The sequence below is a fragment of the Sinohyriopsis cumingii genome, chromosome 9 (genome assembly GCF_028554795.1).
Source record: "Sinohyriopsis cumingii isolate HCF-2022 chromosome 9, ASM2855479v2, whole genome shotgun sequence".
Classification (NCBI taxonomy): Eukaryota; Metazoa; Mollusca; class Bivalvia; order Unionida; family Unionidae; genus Sinohyriopsis; species Sinohyriopsis cumingii.
The window spans coordinates 116798384-116824822 of NC_142969.1; the positions used below are offsets into that span (position 1 = coordinate 116798384).

The 26439-nt window shown below is 34.2% G+C and overlaps 1 protein-coding gene across 3 annotated transcripts in view; it reads left to right on the top strand.

Annotated features, from left to right (window-relative positions):
* Positions 1-23901, top strand: part of LOC149792525 (uncharacterized) — a 111120-nt gene extending 87219 nt beyond the window's left edge. For 2 of the 3 annotated variants that reach the window (XM_089971152.1, XM_089971155.1), the window contains 4 exons: positions 3146-3236; positions 3768-3897; positions 5976-5999; positions 16909-23901. In XM_089971152.1, the coding sequence (XP_089827278.1) occupies positions 3146-3236; positions 3768-3897; positions 5976-5999; positions 16909-18325 (1662 nt within the window). In that variant the 3' untranslated portion in view covers positions 18326-23901. The remainder of the gene's footprint in view (positions 1-3145; positions 3237-3767; positions 3898-5975; positions 6000-16908) is intronic. The other variant, XM_089971154.1, reaches the window with a different exon arrangement.
* Positions 23902-26439: the final 2538 nt, after the last annotated feature.

Here is a 26439-nt window from a genome sequence, read left to right on the forward strand (position 1 = left end):
CAAAAAGTAGGATAAGATGGGCATTTGGAATAAAGAGTGGTCTCCATACAAACATAATAGCTCCGTTTAGCAAAAAAAAACAACAAAAAGAAGAAAATAAAGAAGTCCAGCTTTTACCCTTCTGCTCATGTGCGAGTCAAATAGCCAACAAAAAATGATGTTTCTAACACAACTAGGCAGTATGTTATTGAAAGATGACCGGGGATTTGGTGTTTTCGAGTCTATTCAGAAATAGCTTTCAAAATGTGTTTCCCACTCGATTTTCAGGCAAAAATGGCAAAAAGCACCAGGGGTTAATGTGTTAAATGACTTTTTCTAAATAGCCACTAAACACAACCTTTGACCCCAAAAAATCTGGAATGAAAGCTTTAAATTGTTGTTGTTGTAGGGTTTAACGCCATTTTTCAGCACACGATAGGCTATACATGGCGGCCAGTATTAATGGTGGAGGAAGAACCCAGGAAATCCCCGGAAAGAACCACCGACCCTCGAGAAGCTACTGGCAAGCTTTCTCTCATATCCACTTTGGCTGAATCCGAGACTCGAACCCAAGCAGACAGAGGTGAGATGGCAGTGATCCGTAACAGAGAGCACTTTAGACCACTCGGCCACTTGGGGCCCCTTTAAATTTTTGTACTAACAGTGTAGACCCATGATGAAATATAGCCAGTGTTAAAAAATTTTTTTGGTTTCAACAGCTTGTCAAAAGCTGGTGAGTGGAATTTGACAAAATTTAATTGAAAGTTGTCCAAGCATAAAAGGTTTCAGACTATTACAGATGGCGCTCATCTCCCATCAGTTATGGCTGCTGTTTCTTAAAATAGAATAACTTATAAGAAGCTGTGAAACAGAATATAGCCAGATCTGACAGAAACCATGAAGGGCTTTTTGATGCTGATCCACAATCAGATATAGCTTCTGTTACTTATGGTATATGTGTGTATTTTTTAGTTTTAACAATTTTCCAGTCATATCACTATGATATCTGCAGTGTGGCAGTTTATAGTACTCAGCAATGTCTAGCACTGGGGCATCATGTTGCAGACATGTAGCATGATGTCCCACCCATTCAAATTATCCTGACAGCAAGCCAACCAGTCTTAACACTAACTTCTCAATGCTGAGCACCTAGCAAGGCAGCTGTTAGTATCATTTTTTATTAGTATTTGGTATGACTCGGCCAAGGTTCAAACCCATGACCTCCCACATACAAATTGGATGCTCAAACCACTAGACCATTACTAAGGGTAGAAAAACCTTGAAATAACTCTTAAATACTGCTAAAAGAATTTGACCATTTTGACATTAAGCATCTTGGCAGAATGAGCTTTCAGGTATGTGCAGATGATGTCACTTTGCCACCAGATATGACAAATGTTATTAATAATAGTTAAACATTTGAACAAGAGGCCAAAGTGGATCTGTGAAAAGAAATAATTTTTTAAACGTGTTTGGTTTTGGAATGATCATTTGTGATTGATCTAAGTTTGTGTCCTTGGTATTGTTTTTCTGAGTAAAATTGAACATGCCGCATAAATACTCTGAATACAGTTGATTCTTTACTTTAAGCATTAATATAGACTTAAGGTTAGACTAGCCGTTTTTCGAACTGCAACTATTTCAATTCAGATAATAGAATCTTGGATGGTGTATCGAGTTATAAATTTATTGCTTTTGGCTGTTTGGTAGATATTATCTGGGTGAAAGCTCTTGGTCCCGCTTAGTTGACTGTTTGGTAGATATTATCTGGGTGAAAGCTCTTGGTCCCGCTTAGTTGGCTGTTTGGTAGATATTATCTGGATGAAAGCGCTTGGTCCTGCTTAGTTGGCTGTTTGGTAGATATTATCTGGGTGAAAGCTCTTGGTCCCGCTTAGTTGACTGTTTGGTAGATATTATCTGGGTGAAAGCTCTTGGTCCCGCTTAGTTGGCTGTTTGGTAGATATTATCTGGGTGAAAGCTCTTGGTCCCGCTTAGTTGGCTGTTTGGTAGATATTATCTGGGTGAAAGCTCTTGGTCCCGCTTAGTTGGCTGTTTGGTAGATATTATCTGGGTGAAAGCTCTTGGTCCCGCTTAGTTGGCTGTTTGGTAGATATTATCTGGGTGAAAGCTCTTGGTCCCGCTTAGTTGGCTGTTTGGTAGATATTATCTGGGTAAAAGCTCTTGGTCCTGCTTAGGTTTCTCATTATTTCTTTTGGGTTGTTGTCTGGTTCTGCTTGCTTTATCTATTGCACATGCCATAGTATCATAACTGTGATAAAAGCAATTGTGGTATGCATCAGTCTTTCCATTCATGAATCTTTTTGAACAAAATCCTATCAGCAGAACTGCAAACACTGCTTTGAATAGTATGTGGTGGAATTTGGACATGATTCACAGTTGCATATGTTGTTAGGTTATTATGTTTTACTGAGTTTTACAACAGTTTAAATTATTTTTAATGAAACTTATGTGAACTTTTTTCAAAGATTTTTGTTAAGTTTTCCATTTGTATTTGATGACTATCATCATAGGTGATACTTTAATTCACCATAGATCAGTCATCAAAAATTTACAAGATAACAGTTAAGGTCTCTTTTTGGCAACTTTTTAAATGTGGGAGTTAGTTTCATGGTCATCAAAGGGAAGTAAGTCTGAAGGTTTCTTAGCTATTTAGACCAACTTTCAACACAGATCAAAAATTTAAAAATCATCTGTTTAAAAATTGTGTTATGGATTACAATTTGGATCCAAGACTTATCATTAGTTGTATATGAACAGCAAACTTTGGTATATTTTAGTTTTAGTCTCTCCCCCTCCCCCAATATTTTTGTAATTATCTCTTCACCACTAGTTGTTGTTTAGTATGCATTTATGCCATTATCCCATTTATGCCGTTATCCCATTTATGCCATTATCCCATTTATGCTGTTATCCCATTTATGCCATTATCCCATTCATGCCATTATCCCATTTATGCTGTTATCCCATTTATGCCATTATCCCATTTATGCCATTATCCTATGCCGTTATCCCATTTATGCCGTTATCCCATTTATGCCATTATCCCATTTATGCTTTATCCCATTTATGCCGTTATCCCATTTATGCCGTTATCCCATTTATGCCATTATCCCATTATCCCATTTATACCTTTATCCCATTTCAGGAGACTAGATGTCAGATTAATAAAGAGGATGATATGGAGTACTTCATTCCAAACTACAAGGAAAAGCTGGATCAGGCCAAAATGGCAGCAGGTAAAATGTTGTCCTGTATATTATTGGAAATACAAATAACAATTGATATAACATTGCCTGTAACTCATTTCATATCTTTTATCACAAAGAAAACAGCAGAATTTGGAGACTACCTTTTTTTTATCTTTTAATTTATCTTCTTTGACCATATTTGGTTTTGAGATGATCATCAAGTATCGGATTGATACATTTTCCACTCATCATAATTGCCTTCGAACTATTTGATCTAAAATCTGAGAAAAGTTAAAGCTGAAGTACTTTGGCTGAGAAAAGTTAAAGCTGAAGTATTCTAGCTGAGAAAAGTTAAAGCTGAAGTATTCTGGCTGAGAAAAGTTAAAGCTGAAGTACTCTGGCTGAGAAAAGTTAAAGCTGAAGTACTCTGGCTGAGAAAAGTTAAAGCTGAAGGACTCTGGCTGAGAAAAGTTCAAACTGAAGTACTCTGGCTGAGAACAGTTCAAGCTGAAGTACTCTGGCTTAGAACAGTTCAAGCTGAAGTACTGTGGTTGAGATTCCCTTGCCACTCTATTGCAGAGGAGCCGGTTTGTGCGCTGACAGAGAAAATGAAACCTACAGCAATTTTTAATGCAGAAGAAGTGGTTTATCATCTGGCCTATCCTGAGTCTCAAGAGTTGGGAGCACATCTTCGCAGATGCGATGCCAGGTAATTACTGTGTTCTTTTTCTTTCTTCTTTTCTTCCTTTTTCGTCCCCTTTTAAAATAACTTTCAAATTCATTCAGTATTTTCCAGTTGCTGTATAATGGGATATTTTGATGTGGCAGTTTTATTTTTGCTGTATTAATTAACAATCAGTCTTCTCCTACAATTATTCATGAAAATATTGATAATAATAAAGAAGGTCTGGAAGACAGACAGACAGATAGCAGGACATGCATGAAATATGTAGGATTACAACATCAACCTGCTAGACAGAAACCTTGTGTCAATTAAGGACTGAATTTACAATCATTTACACAACTTTGTAAATATGAAGTTGTAAAAAGTTTACTTCATGGATCCAAACATATATAATACAACAGAAATCAATTAGATTATGCAGATGTTGTAACCATCAGCCTTGAAAAATACCCAACAAAATGTTATTTTTAAGTGTAAAATACCAAATCTGTATGTTGTTATATTGTTAAATGTTTATTTCCCATCTCTTTATATGCCAGTGTATATCCCATCTCTTTATCTGGTAATGAATATCCCATTGCATTATATGGTAATGAATATCCCATTGCATTATATGGTAATGAATATCCCATCTCTTTGTATGGTAATGAATATCCCATCTCTTTGTATGGTAATGAATATCCCATCTCTTTGTATAGTAATGAATATCCCATCTCTTTATATGGTAATGAATATCCCATCTCTTTGTATGGTAATGAAAATCCCATTGCATTATATGGTAATGAATATCCCATTGCATTATATGGTAATGAATATCCCATTGCATTATATGGTAATGAATATCCCATCTCTTTGTATAGTAATGAATATCCCATCTCTTTATATGGCAATGAATATCCCATCTCTTTGTATGGTAACGAATATCCTATCTCTTTATATGGTAATGAATATCCCATCTCTTTATATGGCAATGAATATCCCATCTCTTTGTATGGTAATGAATACCCCATCTCTTTATTTGGTAATGAATATCCCATCTCTTGAAATGGTAATGAATATCCCATCTCTTTATATGGTAATGATTATCCCATCTCTTGATATGGTAATGAATATCCCAACTCTTTATTTTTTTATCTCATTATATGGTAATGAATAACCTAAATTTTGTGCTGATCTCTCAATTTTTATATCTCAGAAATACATTTTTGATTTTTATAATATATATATATATATATATATATATATATATATATATATATATATATATATATATATATATATATATATAATCTCTGTATCATTTGCTTGGCTTATGTGATGAGCTTCTTTTAAAAAAGGGAGGGTTGAGGTACATTAAACTGACTTGTATTATTGACAATAATGAGCTATATTAAAGTTGTATTTAAATCTAAAATGCTGTGTATTCATGGGGTACCAGTTTTCACGGGGTACCAGTTTTCACGGGGTACCAGTTTTCATGGGGTACTAGTTATCATGGGGTACCAGTTTTCACGGGGTACTAGTTATCATGGGGTACCAGTTATCATGGGGTGCCAGTTTTCACGGGGTACCAGTTTTCATGGGGTACCAGTTATCATGGAATACTAGTTTTCATGGGGTACTAGTTTTCATGGGGTACTAGTTATCATGGATTTTGTGGTTGGTACAAATCATGAACTTAAAGACAGTAGGATCCTTCCTCAGTCCACAAATTAAGGTAACTATATAAAAAGATCTATTTATATGAAAATTTATATCGATGAAAACAAATCAGTAGTTACCAGTGATAGACATTTCAGGTCCTCTGGGTGGCATTTCTTAAAACACGCTAATTGGGTCTGGCAAGCTCATCTGTGAGATTTCCAGGATTACATTTAGTGCAAAATTTCAGACTTAAAAGAACATTTAATTTCAAGAATATTTCATAATCTCTTTTATCTCGAAAGATATTTTGTACATTTTAACTGATTAACTTTGTGAAAATCTCCTGCTCTTTTTCTTTTAGTAGTTTCTTTCTTTTTATTTGTTTGCGATTTCTGTGTTTAAAAATTATGATTTGTTACATCAGTACCTCATGACTTGTGCTTGTTTTGTTTGCAAAGATTTCCAACAAGGGAGGAAACCAGGTAAGAATTTCAGCTTGACTAACTAAAATTTTCCACACAACTGTAGGCATAATTTTTTTCTAAACATGAATATGATTGTAGACCAGACCACTTTCTACTAAATTAAGCATTTTGCTTTTTAAAAAAATGTCTGTTATGTGTAACAGAAACCTTACACACAGACACTGTCAATGGCAGCTGGTGATAAACAGAATAACTATCACTGTTTGTTTCTTCAACATGACCTATTTTATCCACTTATTAAAACTTGTGATTTCCATTAAGTTGATAAATTTGAAAGGTTTTCTTTCATATTTTTGTCAGCTTCAGGGTCAGGTCGTAGATTTTATGAATTGGTTATATTTGATCCTATCCCAGAGAAACATTGTACATGTATTTATAGATTACTGCATTTGTATGGGAAAATATGAACAAGTTTTTTTGGATAGATATATTTTCCCATACAAATGCAGTAACCTTTTTATTATATGCTCATTTTCCTATTCTTCCTAAGGCTCAATTATATAAACAAAAATACACTAAGTAAACAACGTAACTGAATTTATGCTGCATTCCAAACTAAATACAAAAGTGCAGATTCATCAGTACACAACAACAATATTAATGCGCACATAACTCTGCCCAGTTAAATTTGAACTTAGTTACATGTTTGACATCACTTTCAAAAGAAATTGTCGTTTGGGTCTTCATAATATTGAAATTTAGAGTCATATTGTGAATGAATGCACATTGCAACAACTTTTCCATTTGGTCTGGAATTAATAGATTTTGGTATTTTTGTCAATTCTACTAAATTTTGGGATTAATGGACTGGATATATCTGTGTAAATTTTACATGAAGTAACATCTGATTTGCACAGTGAGGGAGCAGAGCCTTGACTCATCTTCATGTGTGTTTCTCTTCTGCCACTGAATGTTTGGAATCATAATGTGGGAAAAGTATGAACTCTTTAAATTCTAATTATCAAAAAGACGCTATGGAATATAATGTTTATTTCATATTGAGTGCAGTAAGGAGGATGTTATTGTACTTGGAATGTAGTCAAAATTACAGTACAATTTCAAAATGTGTAATCAAGCTTTAGAACCCATGACATAGCTCATGTAATTCGGATTGCAGAACTAAGAAAGTACATTTTGAGGAAATTCAGGATGTAAAACTGTAAGTATATTTTTTGCCATTCTTATCACCAGCTAAAGAAGACATGCTTATGCCTGGTCACTTGCATGATATTTGTAGGGACCCCAGCAATTTTATGACCTGTCTGCCATCTGCCTAAATCCGAAACATTGTATCAAAAAGGTTAATGCAGAATAATTTGCAAAGCAACTGGTATGTGTCAGTCCACAAAACAGCTGCTTTAGTTCATTCAGAAACAAATTTAATCAATCAAAACATAAAGTGTCTACTGCATGAGTGTACATGATTTGTTTACAGAGTAATTCCTAACACAGTATACTGCTCTTGGGCACACGTGTTGTGCATGTGCATGCAATATGAAGGTGTTCAATATCATAAAATACTGCACAATTCTGACAATGTACAGTTAATAGAGACAAAAATGAGCATATAATAAAGTATTATTCGGCAGTGTATGCATCTGACTTGTAAATTTGTCATTGTGTTAAAGGTCTCTAAGTGCACAGGATTCAACTGTTGTTAAGTTCTTAGTATACATTATGTTTTTTAAATATCATTAAATTTTTAAGTCTTTGAAGTGTCAGTATATGACATATGGTATAAAATAAAAATTATATTTGCAATTTAGCAGAATGCATATATTATAAATCTTGTCTACAATCTATGTATGGTAGGATACATATTTGTGCAGAGGAAGAAAGGTTGCTTAAGTTCACATTGTGTATTCTCCAAACTTATTTTTCCGCTTGAAAGTTATCAGTGAATTCAAAATCTAGCATTGAATGTTCCATAACTGTAATTATAATAAAATAAACTTCATGTTACCTTTGGGATGTTACTTAAAATTGATTAATCAATTTAGCTTAGAAAATTAGGTTATTTAACCAGCAGACAAAATTAGGTTAGTTAACCAGCAGACAAAATTAGGTTATTTAACCAGCAGACAAAATTAGGTTATTTAACTAGCATACAAAATTAGGTTATTTAACTAGCAGACAAAATTAGGTTATTTAACCAGCAGACAAAATTAGGTTATTTAACTAGCATACAAAATTAGGTTATTTAACTAGCAGACAAAATTAGGTTATTTAACTAGCAGACAAAAATAGGTTATTTAACCAGCAGACAAAATTCGGTCATTTAACCAGCAGACAAAATTAGGTTATTCAGCTAGCAGACAAATTTAGGTTATTTAACCAGCAGACAAAATTAGGTTATTTAACTAGCAGACAAAAATAGGTTATTTAACCAGCAGACAAAATTCGGTCATTTAACCAGCAGACAAAATTAGGTTATTCAGCTAGCAGACAAATTTAGGTTATTTAACTAGCATACAAAATTAGCTTATTTAACTAGCATACAAAATTAGCTTATTTAACTAGCATACAAAATTAGGCTACTTAATTAGCATACAAAAAATTTGGTTATTTAACTAGCAAACTAAATTTGGTTATTCAACTAGCATACAAAATTTGGATATAGCAGCATACAAAATTTGATTATTTAACTAGCGTGCAAAATTTGGTGGGTTTTTTTAAACTGGCATTTAAAAACAATTTGTTTATTTAATATTTATTTGATTTTTTAATAAGCAAAAAAAATATTTTTTTACTAACATACAAAATTATGATCATTGGTGGTGCAATGGTCAATTTGGGCATGGTGCAATTTATGACCCCTGGAATAAAGGCTGAATTTGGTATTATTCACACTTTACAGTATTGTAGCCCCATACTGTCTAGTCTAATTGCTAATCCAGTACATTGTGATGTAAATCCATTGTTCTAATTGTTAATCTAGTACATTGTGATGTAAATCCATTGCCTTGTCTAATTGCTAATCCAGTACATTGTGATGTAAATCCATTGTCTGGTCTGATTGCTAATCCAGTACATTGTGATGTAAATCCATTGTCTGGTCTAATTGCTAATCCAGTACATTGTGATGTAAATCCATTGTCTGGTCTAATTGCTAATCCAGTTATTGTTATATAAATACATACAGTCTAGTCTAATTTCAAATCCAATACATTGTGATGTAAATCCTTACACCCTGGTATAATTGCTAATCCAGTACATTGTGATGTAAATCCAGGGTCTAGTCTAATTGCTAGTCTAGTCAATTGTGATGTAAATCCTTACACCCTAGTCTAATTGCTAATCCAGCACATTGTGATGTAAATCCATACAGTCCAGTCTAATTGATAATCCAAAGCATTGTGATGTAAAGCCATGGTCTGGTCTAATTGCTAATCCAGTACATTGTGATGTAAATCCATTGTCTGTTCTAATTGCTAATCCAGTACATTGTGATGTAAATCCATACAATCTTGTCAAATTGCTAATTCAATACATTGTTATGTAAATCCATTCTCTGGTCTAATTGCTAATTCAGTATATTGTGATGTAAATCCATACAGTCTGGTCTAGTTACTAATTCATTATATTGTGATGTAAATCCTTACAGTCTAGTCAGATTGCTAATTCAGCACATTGTTGTGTAAATCCATCCTCTGGTCTAATTACTAATCCAGTACATTGTGATGAAAATCCATTGTCTGCTCTAATTACTAATCCATTATATTGTGATGTAAATCCTTACAGTCTTGTCTAATTGCTAATCCAGTACATTGTGATGTAAAGCCATGGTCTAGTCTAATTGCTAATCCAATACATTGTGATGTAAACCTGTTGTCTAGTCTAATTGCTAATCCAGTACATTGTGATGTAAAGCCATGGTCTAGTCTAATTGCTAATCCAATACATTGTGATGTAAACCTGTTGTCTAGTCTGATTGCTAATCCAATACATTGTGATGTAAATCTAGTGTCTAGTCTAATTGCTAATCCAGTACATTGTGATGTAAAGCCATGGTCTAGTCTAATTGCTAATCCAATACATTGTGATGTAAATCTAGTGTCTAGTCTAATTGCTAATCCAGTACATTGTAATGTAAATCCATACAGTCTAGTCCGATTGCTCATCCCGTACATTGTGATATAAATCCTTATGTGTCCTATTAGTCAGTCTAATCTTGTTAATCCAGTACGCTGTACATTGTGATATAAATCCATACAGTCTAGTCTTTAATCCAGTACACTGTACGGTGTGATTTAAATCCATAAAGTCAGGTCTTGTTATTAAACCAGCTTCCATTTATTCATCAACTTTATTTGCACATGTATAATGTACACTGAGCTGGGAAACAGCATTGACTAACATTGCATGATGTACTGGCAGATATAGGCCACTTGTTCTGCTAGTGATTTCAGCAAACTGTATAAACTCACATTGCATAATGTACTGGCAGATCTAGGCCATTTGTTCTGCTAGTGATTTCAGCAAACTGTATAAACTCACATTGCATGATGTACTGGCAGATATAGGCCACTTGTTCTGCTAGTGATTTCAGCAAACTGTATAAACTCACATTGCATAATGTACTGGCAGATCTAGGCCACTTGTTCTTCTCTGGCAAACAGCATAAACTAATACTGCATAGTACACTGGCAGATCTAGGCCACATGTGACTTAGGGAAATAACTTGGGCTTGAAATGCATAATGAACTAGCAGATGCAGATAGATCTAGGCCACTTTTGTACTCTGGTTTCAGGCAAATGCATAGACCCTGATATGTTATCACATTATGTACATTGACTTTGCTTGTCAATATACAAATAAATGTCCATCTAAACAGTGATAACGTGGACATGATTTTTGGCAATGTTATTAAAGAAACAGGTGAGAAAATCGAAAGCATCATTTAAATTAAATTGGTAAAGTATTTAACTGCTATGCGAAAATAAAACCCAGTACCGTATGCACTCACTTGTAAGACGAGTCAAACTACAAACAACAATGATCCTGACCTGCCATAATGTGCCTGCAGATCAGGGTCTATATTGTTTGTTCTACTAATAACTCATAACAAACTTCATAGACCCAGATCAGCCTGTGCATTATGTGATGGCAGATCTGGGTCTGTCCAGTTTGCAGTTGGTCTCATATTACAAGCGAGTGTTTATGGTGCTCATTTTCAAAATATCAAAATACTAACCATCATCACAATCACTTGGATGCTTATATGGCTTGTATCTTCACGTGTTCATTTCACCTTTGTTAACATTTTTTAAATAGGCCATGGATCTCTCTTCCTAATGCTAACTCTTTGTTGCCTAAGTTACTAGAATAAATTTTTCTAATTAGAGCCTGTTTTAGTATAATAAAATGTAAAAAGATTATATTGTTTTATATTTATTAAAACAATTTCAAAAGCAGAATTACCAGTTTTTAGGTTGTGATCGATTTCTTTTTTTTGGCTAGCTCAATCAATAACAGGTATTTTTTCTTTTCCAACTAAATAAAAATCTAAAAAGCCTTAAAGCATATCAAGAACATTCCTTGTCTAAATACACTCCTAATCTTTAGACATATTAATGTCATAACTGGATTTGATTTTACTAGGTGGCCATTTCATTCACTTAAGTTACCTGATAGAGGAAAAAATGGTTTTTGATTCTAAACTTTGATGAAATATTAGCTTTCTTCTAGCAGATTTGCGGAGGGTAACCAAGAAAGCTATCTTTGTGGCATTATGCGAATGCACTCTTGCTTCATATTTTTCATTGAACTTTTAAGTTCTTTGCAGCTGATGATGCATCCATGGTTTACTCCGAATTCATCCCCACTCACCCCATTAAAAACAAAAGCATAAAATGTACCAAGGATATCTGTGTCTGACAGTAGGCCCCCCCACCCGCTACTTGTTGAGAAATTTATTCTGCTGGCCGTTGATGTATATACCTACTGTTTTGCATTTTTTTCACTATCTATGTATTATTTTCCACTTAATAAATTGATAAAACTGAGGCAGAGGCTGCATCTCTGTAAGAGTTTCAATGATGTGACAAAAGTAGGTTACTGTGACCAAACAATATACATGTATAGAAATTAGCCATCATGTAATTGGTTAAATTAAATATACTTTTTTGAAGTTAATTTCACAGGTTTTGCTCATGATGTAGACATGAAACTCTGAGGGGATGCATTTCCAAGAATATTAAACCCTTACTACAAAAGTAGGATACTTTGACCTATATGTCAGGCTTCACTGATTTAAATATTTTTTAAGTAATTTCTCATACATTCTTTATGCTCATTATCTCAAGCTTGCATTGATCTTAGATTATGAAATTTCAAAGAAGATTTACCTTTGTGACATCAGTATTCTCTTGCGGTCTAAATTTCAAGGTCAGTCTGCCCTGATTTATTTTCTTCATGATCAAGTTTGTTTATAATGGCTGCTAAAGTCTTATTACATGCTTACTTGAGGCAAGCTGTGTAATTGATGATTACAGTTTTGCTACGAATTTATTTAGCTGGCAGGTTTAAAATACTAGGATAGTAACTTAAGAAAGCATTAACTGTTGTGGCTGGAAGCTGCCTATGTTTATTAAAAAGTACAATAGGATAAATAGCATACTTTACATATCATTGGGGTATGATTAATAGCAGACCCAGTAACTAGCTAAATAAATTTAGAAGCCACCACATAAAAAATCATAACATATCATTCAATTTTATAAAAGTATTAATAAATAATTCACTTACGAAGCACCTATAAAAAACTAAGGAAACCGCAAAATCGGATGTCCTAGATGTCCTTAACGAACCAAGTAATCAGCTAGGATTCCTGTCCTAGATGTCCTTAACGAACCGTGTAATTGGCTAGGACTCCAGTCTCTTGCTAAATAAAGTAAAAATAACATTCAATCTCTAAAAACATCAATTAATAAATAACTTAAAGAGGTAATATCTAAAAACTTATAAATAACATAACGTAAGAAACACACCCTAAACACCTCGACTAGTAATCCCATAATAACCTTGAAAATCTCTCTTCATACATGATATCTACTAAGAACCTCTATTAACAGCATAGAACATCACCCCTCCTTTTAGAACATTTTGAAGAAAAAAAAAAAAAATTCTCGAAAAAAAACAAACAAAAAAAAACACCAGGCAAATGCAACAAGAAACCAGCAATGTAAAGCAAGCAGGACCATCCCCGAGCTCTCCTTCCCACTAATGACAGCCAACCGTTCAACTGTAGGGACCTTTATGGACCCACGGATTGAGGCCAAACTATCAGGGTTCCTTGAATCCATAAAAGCCTGGGGGAGGTGGCACCATCCCCTTCCCCAGGAACAACTAGCAGGCTGCAGTGCAGTCAGAAAAAAGTGGCACATGCACAATTGTGCAAACGCTACTATAATTAAACTCAACAACAAAAGCATACTTTATGCATCATTGGGATATGATAAATAGCATACTTTACGCATCATTGGGATAGGATAAATAGCATACTTTACATATCATTGGGATAGGATAAATAACATACTTTACATATCATTGGGATATGATAAATAGCATACTTTACATATCATTGGGATATATTTACACATATTTAATAGATCTACAGTTTCATTGTTACTCAAGATGACCTATCTGTGATTTTCTTATCTCTCTTCATTTTCCCCTCTCATTTTTCTTTTGAGTGACTTGCCTGTGCATCATTATTTTGATTTTAATGGTTTTCAATGATTTTTAATTTGTCTAAACAATGATTTCATTTTATTTGAGCCTTTCATTAGCTACATTCTGCCTAATCCTATGCAAATTTAGTCTGTCTTTTGAAAATCTGGCAGTGGGAGACTGGTTGCTTGGTTCTTCATAATATTTTTAGTGTCTACAGATTTGTGTGTTCAATACCAAACAGGGCTTTTTTGTTTATACTGTGTGCTCTTCTTCTTTCTTTGTTTTTTTTTTTATAACTGGAAAATCTGTATTATTTCAGCTATAAATGTGATCTCTGATAACACCTTTCTTACCGTTATACATGTATGTATTAGAATTATAGATTTTCATAAGCATACTGCAAGATATCTCAGCTGGATGGGAATATTGTCAGTGTACTGCATGATATCTCAGCTGGATGGGAATATTGTTAGTGTATTGCATGATGTCTCAGGTGGATGAGAATATTGGAAATGTATTGCATGATTTCTCAGGTGGATGAGAATATTATCAGTGTACATCATTATATCTCAGGTGGATGAGAATATCATCAGTGTACTGCATGATGTCTCAGGTGGATGAGAATATCTTCAGTGTACTGCATGATGAATGAGAATATTGTAACAGTGTACTGCATGATATCTCAGGTGGATGAGAATATCATCAGTGTACTGCATGATGTCTCAGGTGGATGAGAATATCTTCAGTGTACTGCATGATGAATGAGAATATTGTCAGTGTACTGCATGATGTCTCAGGTGGATGAGAATATTGTCAGTGTACTGCATGATGTCTCAGGTGGATGAGAATATTGTCAGTGTACTGCATGATGTCTCAGGTGGATGAGAATATTGTCAGTGTACTGCATGATGTCTTAGGTGGATGAGAATATTGTCAGTGTACTGCATGATATCTCAGGTGGATGAGCTGTTTAGTGCAGTAGCCGACAAGCTTATGAGTTGGCTACACCCAAGCAGTGAGTCCACCAAAGATATTAGTCAGTACACATTTATATACACATTTATATAATCAACAAGCAATTATGATATCTCAAAATGTTATTGACAAGAAATGTTACAAAGATTTGAAATAAATATGTTTTTATATTTGACTTATATGATTCAAGATTTCATTCAAGACATGAATGAATATTTGAGATGGTGGATGTCATAATAATATAAAGAGATGACATCATAATTTCATAAAGCAAGTCCATAATGATGAGATATACAGCTTGCTGAACAATACTGTCAACAGATATTTTTCAGTTGCCTCCGTTTTTAAGTCTTTGGGACACAGAGTATGCAAGGGAAACATGGCAGCTCAGTTGACTGAGATTCTGAATTGTTATCCAAGGGTCATGGGTTCAGTGCCTGCTTAGGCAGACCGATTTGGTGTGTCCTTGAGAAAGGCATTTTACTCCTATTTCCTTGACATGCTATTGCCAATAATGTGTTAAAAGTAACATTAAAACAAACAACAGCAACAATGAATATAATGTAACATGGGGTTATCATTACATGAGACATAAGACAAATTAGATTTGACATAAATATTTTTGATGTTCTGCAGTGTCACAGTAATTTACTCAAGTAAGTATATAACCAGAGAAAATATAAATACTGTATATCTATTCAAAAAGAGAGTTTGTTTTCATTTTCTATTTTTGTATCCTCATTTATCATCCAACATAAAGTCACAACAATTATTTAATTTTTTCCTCTAATTTTTGGTACATATGATTTGTTTTCCCATAATTATTTTGCAAATATTTTTCTTTATAAGAATTAGCTGTAAATGATAATTATTTTTGACCAAGTTATCTGTACACCTGTAAAGATTAATTAATCAAATGTAAAAAAAAATTACAGACAATTTCGAAGTCATGTTCTTTGAAAACATTCTTTTGCTGCATCATATTTTCACAGCTGAAGCATAAAACATTTATTTATGAGACAAGATCCAGTTCTTCCATCAAATATGCAAGAATGAAAATGAATAATTTTTGTCTAATAGAAGCTTGAGCTGATTATAGATAGATGGCTTTCACTTGAGGTTGGGAAGACATCTATTAATCTTGGGGTCAAAAATCTAAGCTACTGTGACTGAAATAAGAAAAAGAGTTTATGCACAGTAACTTTATTTATAGACCATATACCTTGATCAAAATGCGTAGATAGTTTGAGTTTAGAAAAATCTGTTGATTTTGGACTCAAAGGTCAAGGTCACTGTGACTGAAATAAGAAAAGTAACTTCTGCACAATAAGTTGAATTCTTAACTTCATACTTTAAACATTGTGCATGGCTTGCAATTAAAGTAAGGAAAGCAACTATCATATTTGGGATCCGAATGTCAGAGCTCATGGTCATAGTGGCGAAAAGAATAAAAGTAGTTTATGCACCAAACTTTGAGAATGCCTATAAAGTTTGGGGTCAAACAAAATGGTCAGAGATCAAGATCACTGTAATTCAGATAAGATGACAGTGGTTTCCAACTGAAAGTTTAGATTACATTGGTCAAACTTTGGATGGCTTGCACACTGGGCAGGAAAGAGACTAGTTATTTCATTACACAAAAGGTCAAGGTCACCATGTCATGACCAAGGAAAAAGTTTCTGTATAGTAACTTTAATTACATACCACATAATTGCACCAACATATTGTTTGTAGGGTTAGAAGGTTAAAAGGTCAAGGTCACTTAGACCCATTCGTAAAACCATCAATAGTGAGCCATACCCAACTAATGCTACAAACAGAATTGTAACAGATAGGGGTGGGTATATATTTTTCATTCCTGGTAGTTGTTTTCATACTGTTAGAAAAAAATACACATCAGAGATTTTAAGTACCAGAACTTTATTATGACGTATATTGGACTCCTTATGATTTTAAACCCTTGGACTAATTTAAAATGTTTCATTAGTTTTTAGAGGTTGCCAGTTTACCGATTCAATTTTATTGAAAAAAGCAGATTAGAAAACATCGCTATAAACTGCCATACTGCAGACATCACAGTGATATGACTGAAAAATTGTTAAAGCTACGTTTTAAAAAAATCCAAATCAAGTGAATTTCACCAAGTTTTAGGTCTTGTGGGCAATTGTTTTGTGTGTGTTTTATATCAACACTTATCTTTCTTTTTGACATAGAATTTTTTCTAGACTACTGATATGTTAATGTTATTCGTTTAAGGTTTCGTGGGTGGCATGCTGTGCAGTCCCAAGACAAAGGTCACTACATATTGATTGCCCCATCTTATGACTCCTCACCCAAGGGCAAGCTTTTCCACAGGATGAACAAGGTTTCTGCTGAGCAGGTGAAGAAAGTTCAAAATAATTATTTATTGTATCGATATAACAAAAGAAAAGTGCCTGCTGAACGCCCTGTCACAGCACCTGCAGTTATGACTTTGAAACGACAGCAGTCAATAAAAGGACGATCTTGTTCAAGAGAAAGCATGCAAACAGTGGATACTGGCTACAGTAGCAGTGATGAGAGGTCAGCGTCTGCAGGAATCACAAGGGGAAATCCTATTACCCAACAAAATGAGCAAAAACAGAAGGATTCTGATCTTTCAGATACCAGTAGTCCAGGTTTTGGAAGTATCGAGTCCAGGAAAGGGCAGGGACTTGGTGACTTTAATCCACAAATGCTCCAAGTGAGAGATAGCATGGAGAAAAGTCCTTTTGAGAGGGATGATTCAGGTATGAGAGAGGATTTTCTTGAGGATATAAATGCTTCTTGGACAGAAACTCCAAAATCATCAAGTTGTCCAAATATTCCCAAAACACCTTTGCACCAAGAAAGATTGTTGACTGGTTCGGATGAAAGAAAGCTAGAATATGTTGAAGATGAAAAAACTGTCACAAAATTGAAGCAAACTCTTGATTACAATGATAGAGTCTTTGCAGCAACTCCAGTTCCAGTACCTTACATGGAACACAGCAAACCAAAAGTTGTTTCCATTGGAAATATTGGCAAAGTCAAACTGCTTGAGAACATCTCAGAATCTCGCTTTTGGGAAGACATGTACAATAAAAGTAATACAAATGATGCACCTGATACTCCTGTTGAAGAAACAGAACTAGGTGGTGATAGGAAAAAAAAGAGTGAGGATTCAGAAAGTGGGGCATTTAATATCCGAGATCTTTCCTCAGCAAGCTCGCGACAGAGAACATCTCGCTCTAAAAGTCGAGGCCCAGATACTTATGAAGAAGTTATGCAAATGTTGCAAAAAAGAGAGAGAAGAAAGAAAAAGAAAGCCAAAACTCCCAGGAAGAGTTTCATTCTCAGAGCAAAACAAAACAGTGTGAAAAATTCAAACAGTATACCAGCTAGCGTGCATTTACATTCTAACGGAAATAACTCGCCACCTGATATGCTTACAAAAAAACAAACTCATGATAAATTTTGTAATGTTGGAGATGAAAAAAGTCAGTTGAAGATAGGGGCTATTTCCAGCGAACATTTGGGAGAGACTACATTAGTAAGCTCACCTGCTGCTGACAGTGATTTCAAAGGAAACAAATATAATCGTCTTATGAAAAGACTTGAGGGAGAGATATTATGCAAAGAATTGAAATACTGCCTTATAAATGGAAAAGCTTAAGTTGTACAAGAGGAGTTTTAAAATGTTTGAATGTTTTTCTTCTCATGGCTAAATAATTAGTGAGAAATTCATGAATGAAATGGATCAGGTAATTTTTTCATGACATCAGCTAAATAAAATGAAGTGAGTTGCCATTTTGGTGAGATGTGTAAGTGACTGCTTTTTACAATTATTCCTTATTTCTTTCTTTTAAAACAAAATTGCTTTCAAAGCAGTCACTTATTACCAAAATAGTTGATGTCTTGAGCAGACCTTTGCTAAAACGTTCACATGGTAGTTTTTCTGGTTTATTTGTTGATAGTAATGACAAAAGTAAATTCAAATTACATTTATTAAATATATGATGGCTTTAACAGAATATTAAAATGACCATTTTTGTTAATTCATTTTAATCATATTAATATGTTAAAAAATCTAGTCAACAAAAGTATATTTTGATCTGTTGCAGTATTTTAAGGAAAAAAGGGTTTCATTAAAAAAAAAATCCCCTAGATTTTTTAGAGAATGGGGTATTAAATAAGGTCTGTCTATCCATCCCACTTTCATTTCTGCACAATATTTCCCATAATTATTGGATTTCAAGCGAATTTGTTCTGCAGCTAGATATTAACAAAACCTTGTATTCAACATTGTTGTTTAGCAGAGTTGTAACCCCTGATTCACAAACCCCCATCCATGTTCATTTTCATAATGTAACTACTTCAACTGAAATTCTATTTCACCCAAATGTATAATGTAAATTGATATTAATTAGCCCATGCCAGGGCTTGATTGTAAGCATTCTTTGTCATCATTTAATGGAATTATAGTCTCAATTGTCAGACCCCATGTTTGTTTTCTCACAATAACTAATAATAATTAGTGGATTTAAACCAAAATTGGTATGCAGCTTGATTTTTATAATACCTTAGCTGAATTTAGCAGAGTTATAGCCCCTGATCGTGAGATCCACCTGCGTTTGTTTTCAAATGATAACTCTTTTTATTACTGAACCATATGTGGTACATGGTTTGATTTTCATGATGTTTTGGTCGAGTTCAAATGTTAGCGTTCTGCATCATTTTGCAGAGTTATAACCCTTGATTGTTAGACCTACCCACTCTGGTTTCTGCTCAGTACCTTCCATAATTGTTATTGGATTTTGATCCATTTTATAGACAGCTTGATGTTGTCTTGGCTGAATTTGATTGTCGGCATTCTTTTCCTTTTTTAATGGACTTAACAGCTCCAGATTGATGGGGGTTCAAGTCTCGGATTCAGCCAATGTCGGTATGTGAGAAAGCTTGCCAGTAGCTTCTCATGGGTCGGTGGTTCTTTCAGGGTTTTCCCGGGTTCTTCCTCCACCAATAATACTGGCCACCATGTATAGCCTATCGTGTGCTGAAAAATGGCATTAAAAACCCTACTGCTACAACCAGATTGATAGACCCACTCAATTTGACCTGTGCACAACTCCTTATAGACATGTTTAGATCTCAGCCAAATTTTGTAGCCATAATTTATTGAACCTTGGCTGAGGTTTATAATCAGCATAATTTAGTTGAGTTATGGGCCCTGGTTGTTTGACCCATCCACTTTCATTTCTGCACAGTAGCTCAGTTAATTTGAATTGGATTTCAACCCAGTTTGACAGTAATGAGGGCTCAGTCAAGTTCAGTTGTGGGCACTCTATTTCATTTAAGAGAATTATGTCCCCTGATTGTCAGACCCATCTACTTTAGAGTCAGCACACAAATGATTCCTCTATTGGAATTTTAAAACTTAATTAGGAGGCCTGATCTTAACGAGAACATGGATCAGTTTGATTGGTCATTCTTGCTCAGTGCATGCAGCATTATCATTTAGAAGAGTTATGGCCCTTGGTCACTGAAACTTTCCTTTCTGCAAATTAACTATGTTATTCAACTTTACGACAAATTGACTTAGTTTGACTTTTCAGTGTTTGATCTATATTATCATCCAGCAGAGTTGTGATCAATGATTGTCAGACCTACCCACTACATTTCTTTCCACACAGTAATTTCTTTTAATTATTATTGGTTTAAAGAAAATGTTACATGCTGTTTTGTGTTGATATAATTTCAGCTGAATTTGATGATCAGCTTCCTAAATCATCATTTTATGAAATTATGGCTACAGAATGTTGGACCCATATTTTGTATGCTGCTTCAAGTTTTCCATACCATATTGGGTCATTAATTCTGCACGAGTCATGTGTTCCTTTACATATGGGCCTGAACTCATTTTCCGTATCACTGTTGTCACTAAACCCTACTTTCAACATGAAGCAATTCCAGTAATTGGCTTATCTTACAATATTGTGAAAGTTCTGTTAGTGTATTGATAACAAGCTTGCTATGCTTGGATATCTCGTCTCAACGCTATTGTTAAAATCAAATATTGAATACCATATGTGTTTCAGAACAAACAAAATCATTTATAGTTTGGGTGAGGTTTTCCTACAAATAAAACAATTCCATAATATTCTATTTTTGTTTTGTCATACACAACTATAATCAATGATGTTAAACTACAATTTTTTTTTATGATCCAACATTTCTCACGAGTTCTGTGTTGTAGTGGTTTTAAATTTACTGTTTCATTTGTTGGTACCAGACATACTACTGGAACAAAAGTGAAATTTATCTGACATAAAGATAATGCTGTGGTTATTTTGTATTTTGATATATTTTACTAATTTTTAACAAAATGATTTGGAGTGATTCATTTAATTTCCACTACCTTAGGGCTTTCATGTCATTGGTGTAGTTTTATACTTTTTACACAGCACATCATTACCCAGGATTAAAGAGGAGTAATAGCAGTTTTATCAAAATTACTTCATTACCCAGGATTTCAGATGGGTAATAAGCAGTTTTATCAAAATTACTTCATTACCCAGGATTTCAGATGGGTAATAAGCAGTTTTATCAAAATTACTTCATTACACATGATTTAAGATGGGTAATAAGCAGTTTTATGAAAATCACATTGTTACCCAGATTTAAAATAGATAATTAGCAGTGTTAAGAAACTCTCTCAAATTGCACTGAATACAAGTTCATTCTAGATGGAAATACAGCCAAACCTGTCAATAATAGTTACCCATGGGAGCATGCCAAGCTGATATTTGTACATATGTGACCCCTGGTTCACTTTTCATACTTGGCTCTTGAACAAATACATTGCACCAAACTTTCATCATCATCATTATAAGCAGTTGGCATAATTTCCTATGGACACAATTAACCATATACATGTAAATTTATCATTCATAAATTCTGATGGAAAAGGGTTTCATTAGTAGATTTCTTCAGGCCTTCTCTGTCTATACCGCTCTGGTGGCCCAAGTGGTTAAAGTGTCCACCTTGGATGCAGGAGATTGTTGGGTTTGAACCCAGGGCTAAGACATACCAAAGACTTATTTAAAAAAATGGTACTAGCAACTGGCTTGCTTGGCACTCAGAATTATGAGGTTAGTTTTAGGACTGATCAGCCTGGTGTCAGGATAATGTGACTGGATGGGACATGATGCTACATGTCTGCAGCATGATGCTTCAGTGCTAAGACTTCACCATAAACTGCCACACTGTAGACATTGTAGCCACATGACTGAAAAATTGTAAAATATCCAAATCACACACACTATTTTTCAGTTAGTACATTTTTGCATATATTTATGTTCAAAAGGTGGCTAGTTCAGTTGCTTGTATATTACACCTGAAGTATTGGAAGTTACAGAACTAGATCAAATATAGAAAGTACTGTGATTGGCAGATCACCTTTGTTCAAAGACATGCAATGCCTTTTAAGTTGAATCAGTTCCCATCAGCCTCAGTTCTGTGTTTGTTTTTTTTTCTTCAGAATTTAGCAATGCATTCCTTGAAAATAATTTAGAAACAACAGAAGATCTCATGTGAAACAGTTGCCATGGTGTTGGTCAATTATCTACTCTTGGATTTAGAGGAGAAATCTAATAAAGAAATCACTGTTAACATTTTCATTTCAAACATGATGGATATCTCATAGTTACATTGTGAGTATCTTTCTCGGACCACAATGCATTTTGCAAATACAGATTGATGCACACATTTCAATACTGTTATAACACTTCACTGAATTCTTGTTTCTTACATACAAGTACAATCTACCGTATTTAGCCAAAAGAAATTTGCATCGTTTTAAAACTGAATTTGAAGAACCCTGATACCCAAATTATGCAGTAAACACTGATAGAAATTAATGGATAGGTTATATTTGAGAAATCAAAGCAAATTACGGATAATGAATACATTCCACCCCACCCCCACCCCACATAAATAAAACAGGGGGTGGCGTGGAGTTGCTACAGGAATTGTCTTTACCATAACAACAAATTACCTTGCAATATTATGGCTTTATTCAAATTCTTAAAATAACTTGGCAACAATAGGATTAGCCAATGCAAAGTTCAATTCACAAGACAGGTCTTTACATAACTGAGTTTATTGGGAAAATGAACAATGTATTGCATGGTTGATATTCCAGAATGACCACTTGAAACTGTAAGAGACCACTGTTTGGTCAAGAGGCACCTGGCAATTGACAATAGAAAGCAGGTGACCATTTAATACAGGACTTTTATGTAGGAGTTTAATCAAGGTGGGTTTAATGGCCATTGCAACCAGGTAACTGCTGCAAAAAGGTGACTGTTAGGACAGGTTTTACTGTTCATTGATATAATCATCAAACTTTCAACTTGAACCATTTATGTTACTTTTCTAACACTGAAGATGTAATGGGAGGGGCCAGACTTTCCAGTAAAATCTTTTAGTGCCTTAAAAATGAGATAATAGTTTATGCCTTGCATAATGCATATTGATCTAGATCAAGTATGTATGTATAGGGCTTAACAGCATTTCGACACAATCTTGGTTATATAGTGCTGATCAAGCATTCTTAAAATTTGAAGGTAAAACTTGCAGAAAAGTTTAGAAAGACATCCTTTGCAAAAAAGTAACCATATATCATATACATTCATTGATACGAGTCCAACTGCAACCTGCATAGACCCAGATCTGCCACTAAATAATGCACTGGCAGATCTGGATCTGTGCAGTTTCTTAGGACTAATGAGAAGAACAATCACCAAAGACCCTGATTTGCAGGTGCATTATACTTTTTTAATGACTTGTATAGGGCATTTGATCTACAGTTTGCAAGTATGAATGATTTAGACAATTATTGTCTCGTACTTATAGAAGGTTACTGCCCGGTTTACGTCTCAAAAGCAATTTTTCTGACCATAAGTTATTTAAAAAACTTGATGAACTTAAAGACTTTAGGGCAGTCTAAATCTATGAACCTTTTTTGACCAGAACTTTTTATCTGTAATTAATGTAAATAACAAACTTAAAATATTTGCTTAATGTTGTACATTTGTTTATATTTCAGATTTCTTGAAGTTAAATGTTACTGAGTGAACTTGTTATAATAATGGAATAGTATGCTTGCTTATTTGATGGTGCTGTATCTTTTTTGTGATATTTGTATTTCAAAACCAGTCTATTTATTTGTAAATAAAGAATGAACCGTCATCAGTTGAAATTTTTGCCTTTGTACCTATCCTGAAGATTCTGAAAGACTTGCTTTTAACTTGCATTGTTAAAATTGCCTGAGCATGTTTTAAGAGAGCTTTTATTCTGTTTCTGCCTTTATGCCCAAGAGAAAGGGCCTCAGGTCAGGGCCAAATGGTCTTAGGCACATGCCTTTACAGATCACCGACATCTCACATCTGTCCTTGGGGGTTTGAGTCTTGGTTTGGCCAACATGAATATGCGAGAACATGCCATTTGCTTCCCATGGGTTGGTGGTTCTTTCCAGGGTTTTCTGGGTTCTGCTTCCACCAAATATACTGGCCAACATGTAATGCCCATCATGTACTGAGAAACAAAAAAGGCATTAAACCCGCAAAAACCAAACAAATTCCCAAAATAAAATTGTTCTCATATAGTGTCGTCTGTGAGCTTTGAGACAAAATAGACACAGGCACTTTTGGCCACCAGACAACGCTATAAGAGAAGTTTCTAATGAAAAAGGTGATAATAGATTACCTCCATCACATGATCCATCACATGATCCATCAACACTTATTTAGTTTTAACATTATCTTTTCTCTGTTGTAAATTATCCAGCATTTACCATGTGCCAATTGCACCTTCGTGAAGAGTGTACAACTAAAATATTGGTTTATGGCAATAGTGCTTGATGGAATAAATGTATTGACCATTGCCAGGTATAGTGTTCTGGGGTCAAAGGGAAATCCAAAACTGTCCGAAAATAAGCCCCAGTAGACAGCCAATCAAACCAAGAGAATTTATCATATAACTTAATGATATGTAATACACTTTGTTTGATGGTTTAAGAGACATTTGTACTATTGAGTACAGTACTTCTCCCACACCTTGTTAAAATGTTAGGAGCTGGGCACATCATTAGATAAGGTTGTTTCAAAAATTACTTCGCAAACATTTGTTAAAAGTTAGGTGTGGGCTTATCATATTCTTAATTTCATTAGGGATGACCAGGTTCATTGGAACATATTCTTAATTACATTATGAATGACCTGGTTAATTAGAACATATTCTTAATTACATTATGAATGACCAGGTTAATTAGAACATATTCTTAATTACATTATGAATGACCAGGTTAATTGGAACATATTCTTAATTACATTATGAATGACCAGGTTAATTAGAACATATTCTTAATTACATTATGAATGACCAGGTTAAATGGAACATATTCTTAATAACATTATAAATGACCACATTGACTGGAACATATTCTTAATTACATTATCAATGACCAGGTTAATTTGAACATGTTTTTAATTACATTATAAATGACCACATTGACTGGAACATATTCTTAATTACATTATGGATGACCAGGTTAATTGGAATAAATTCTTAATTACATTATGAATGATCAGGTTAATTTGAACATGTTCTTAAGTACATTGAGAATGACTAGGTTAATTTGAACATATTCTTGGTGTCCAGTTCACCATGTACAATATTTGTTTTATACAGAAAACTGGACCTTATTTTATATTTACACATACAGTGGAACCCCGCTATAACGCGATGATCGGGGTCCATAAAATCGGATCGCGTTAAAAGCGGGGTTGCGTTAATGCGGGGTTTTACAATATTTAACTTTTTTTCCAAGAACATATACGTGTATACATGTACAATGATCAAAAGTCGGCTTATCATCAGATGAATATTAACTGGAATGCATTAATTAAGATATATTCAAAATAATTGATGGCTAATATATTTATAGGTTATTACTGTGCATTAAAAACATTTACTAATTTTTATTTGTTTGAACGATAATACAGATTGACCGATAATACCAGACTATCGCTATATCATGAAAAGTGTATCAACACCGTATGCTACCGTGCCGTCGTGGCATGCAGTTCATCCATAATGGATGTAATTTCATTGAAAATCGTACAGATTTAAAATATTCAATAATTTTGTAATAGTCTGAATTCGTCGTGTAAAATATAGGATGAACAAAATATTGAAACCATTTACTTGCCGTCTGATATCGTATGGTCATTGCATGCAGCTATTCCCGGGTCTACATACGGTGTCTGTACAAATTTCATACCGCTAAAATTTTATCATATGCGACAACTGCAAGAATAATTAACAATCAACGCATGATTTCAGCGTGCAAATAACTTTTATTTCAGATTTTGTGAACATCAAAAGAAACATGTGAAAACTGCTAAATTAATCGTTGCGCAAAGTGCAAAGTCAGTGTGGTTCCAAATTTAAATTTCATCATTTCTTGAAAAATATATCCAATGACGTTTGCTTCTTTGCCGCGAACTGTTGGGTTCTAGCAAAGTCAAGAATGTTTCTTAATTGAAGGACTTTGACGCTGTCAACATCTTGTGTTTCCAGCCACCTTAAACTTGCTTCTAAATGTACTACTGCTTCAGACACTTTTGGTGGGGGAGTTGGGGTGCCATCGTCATCGTTATCATTATCGTCACTGGTTTCAGGTTCTGAATGTGCAGCTTCATTCTTCCTGCTGACATTTGTAACAAT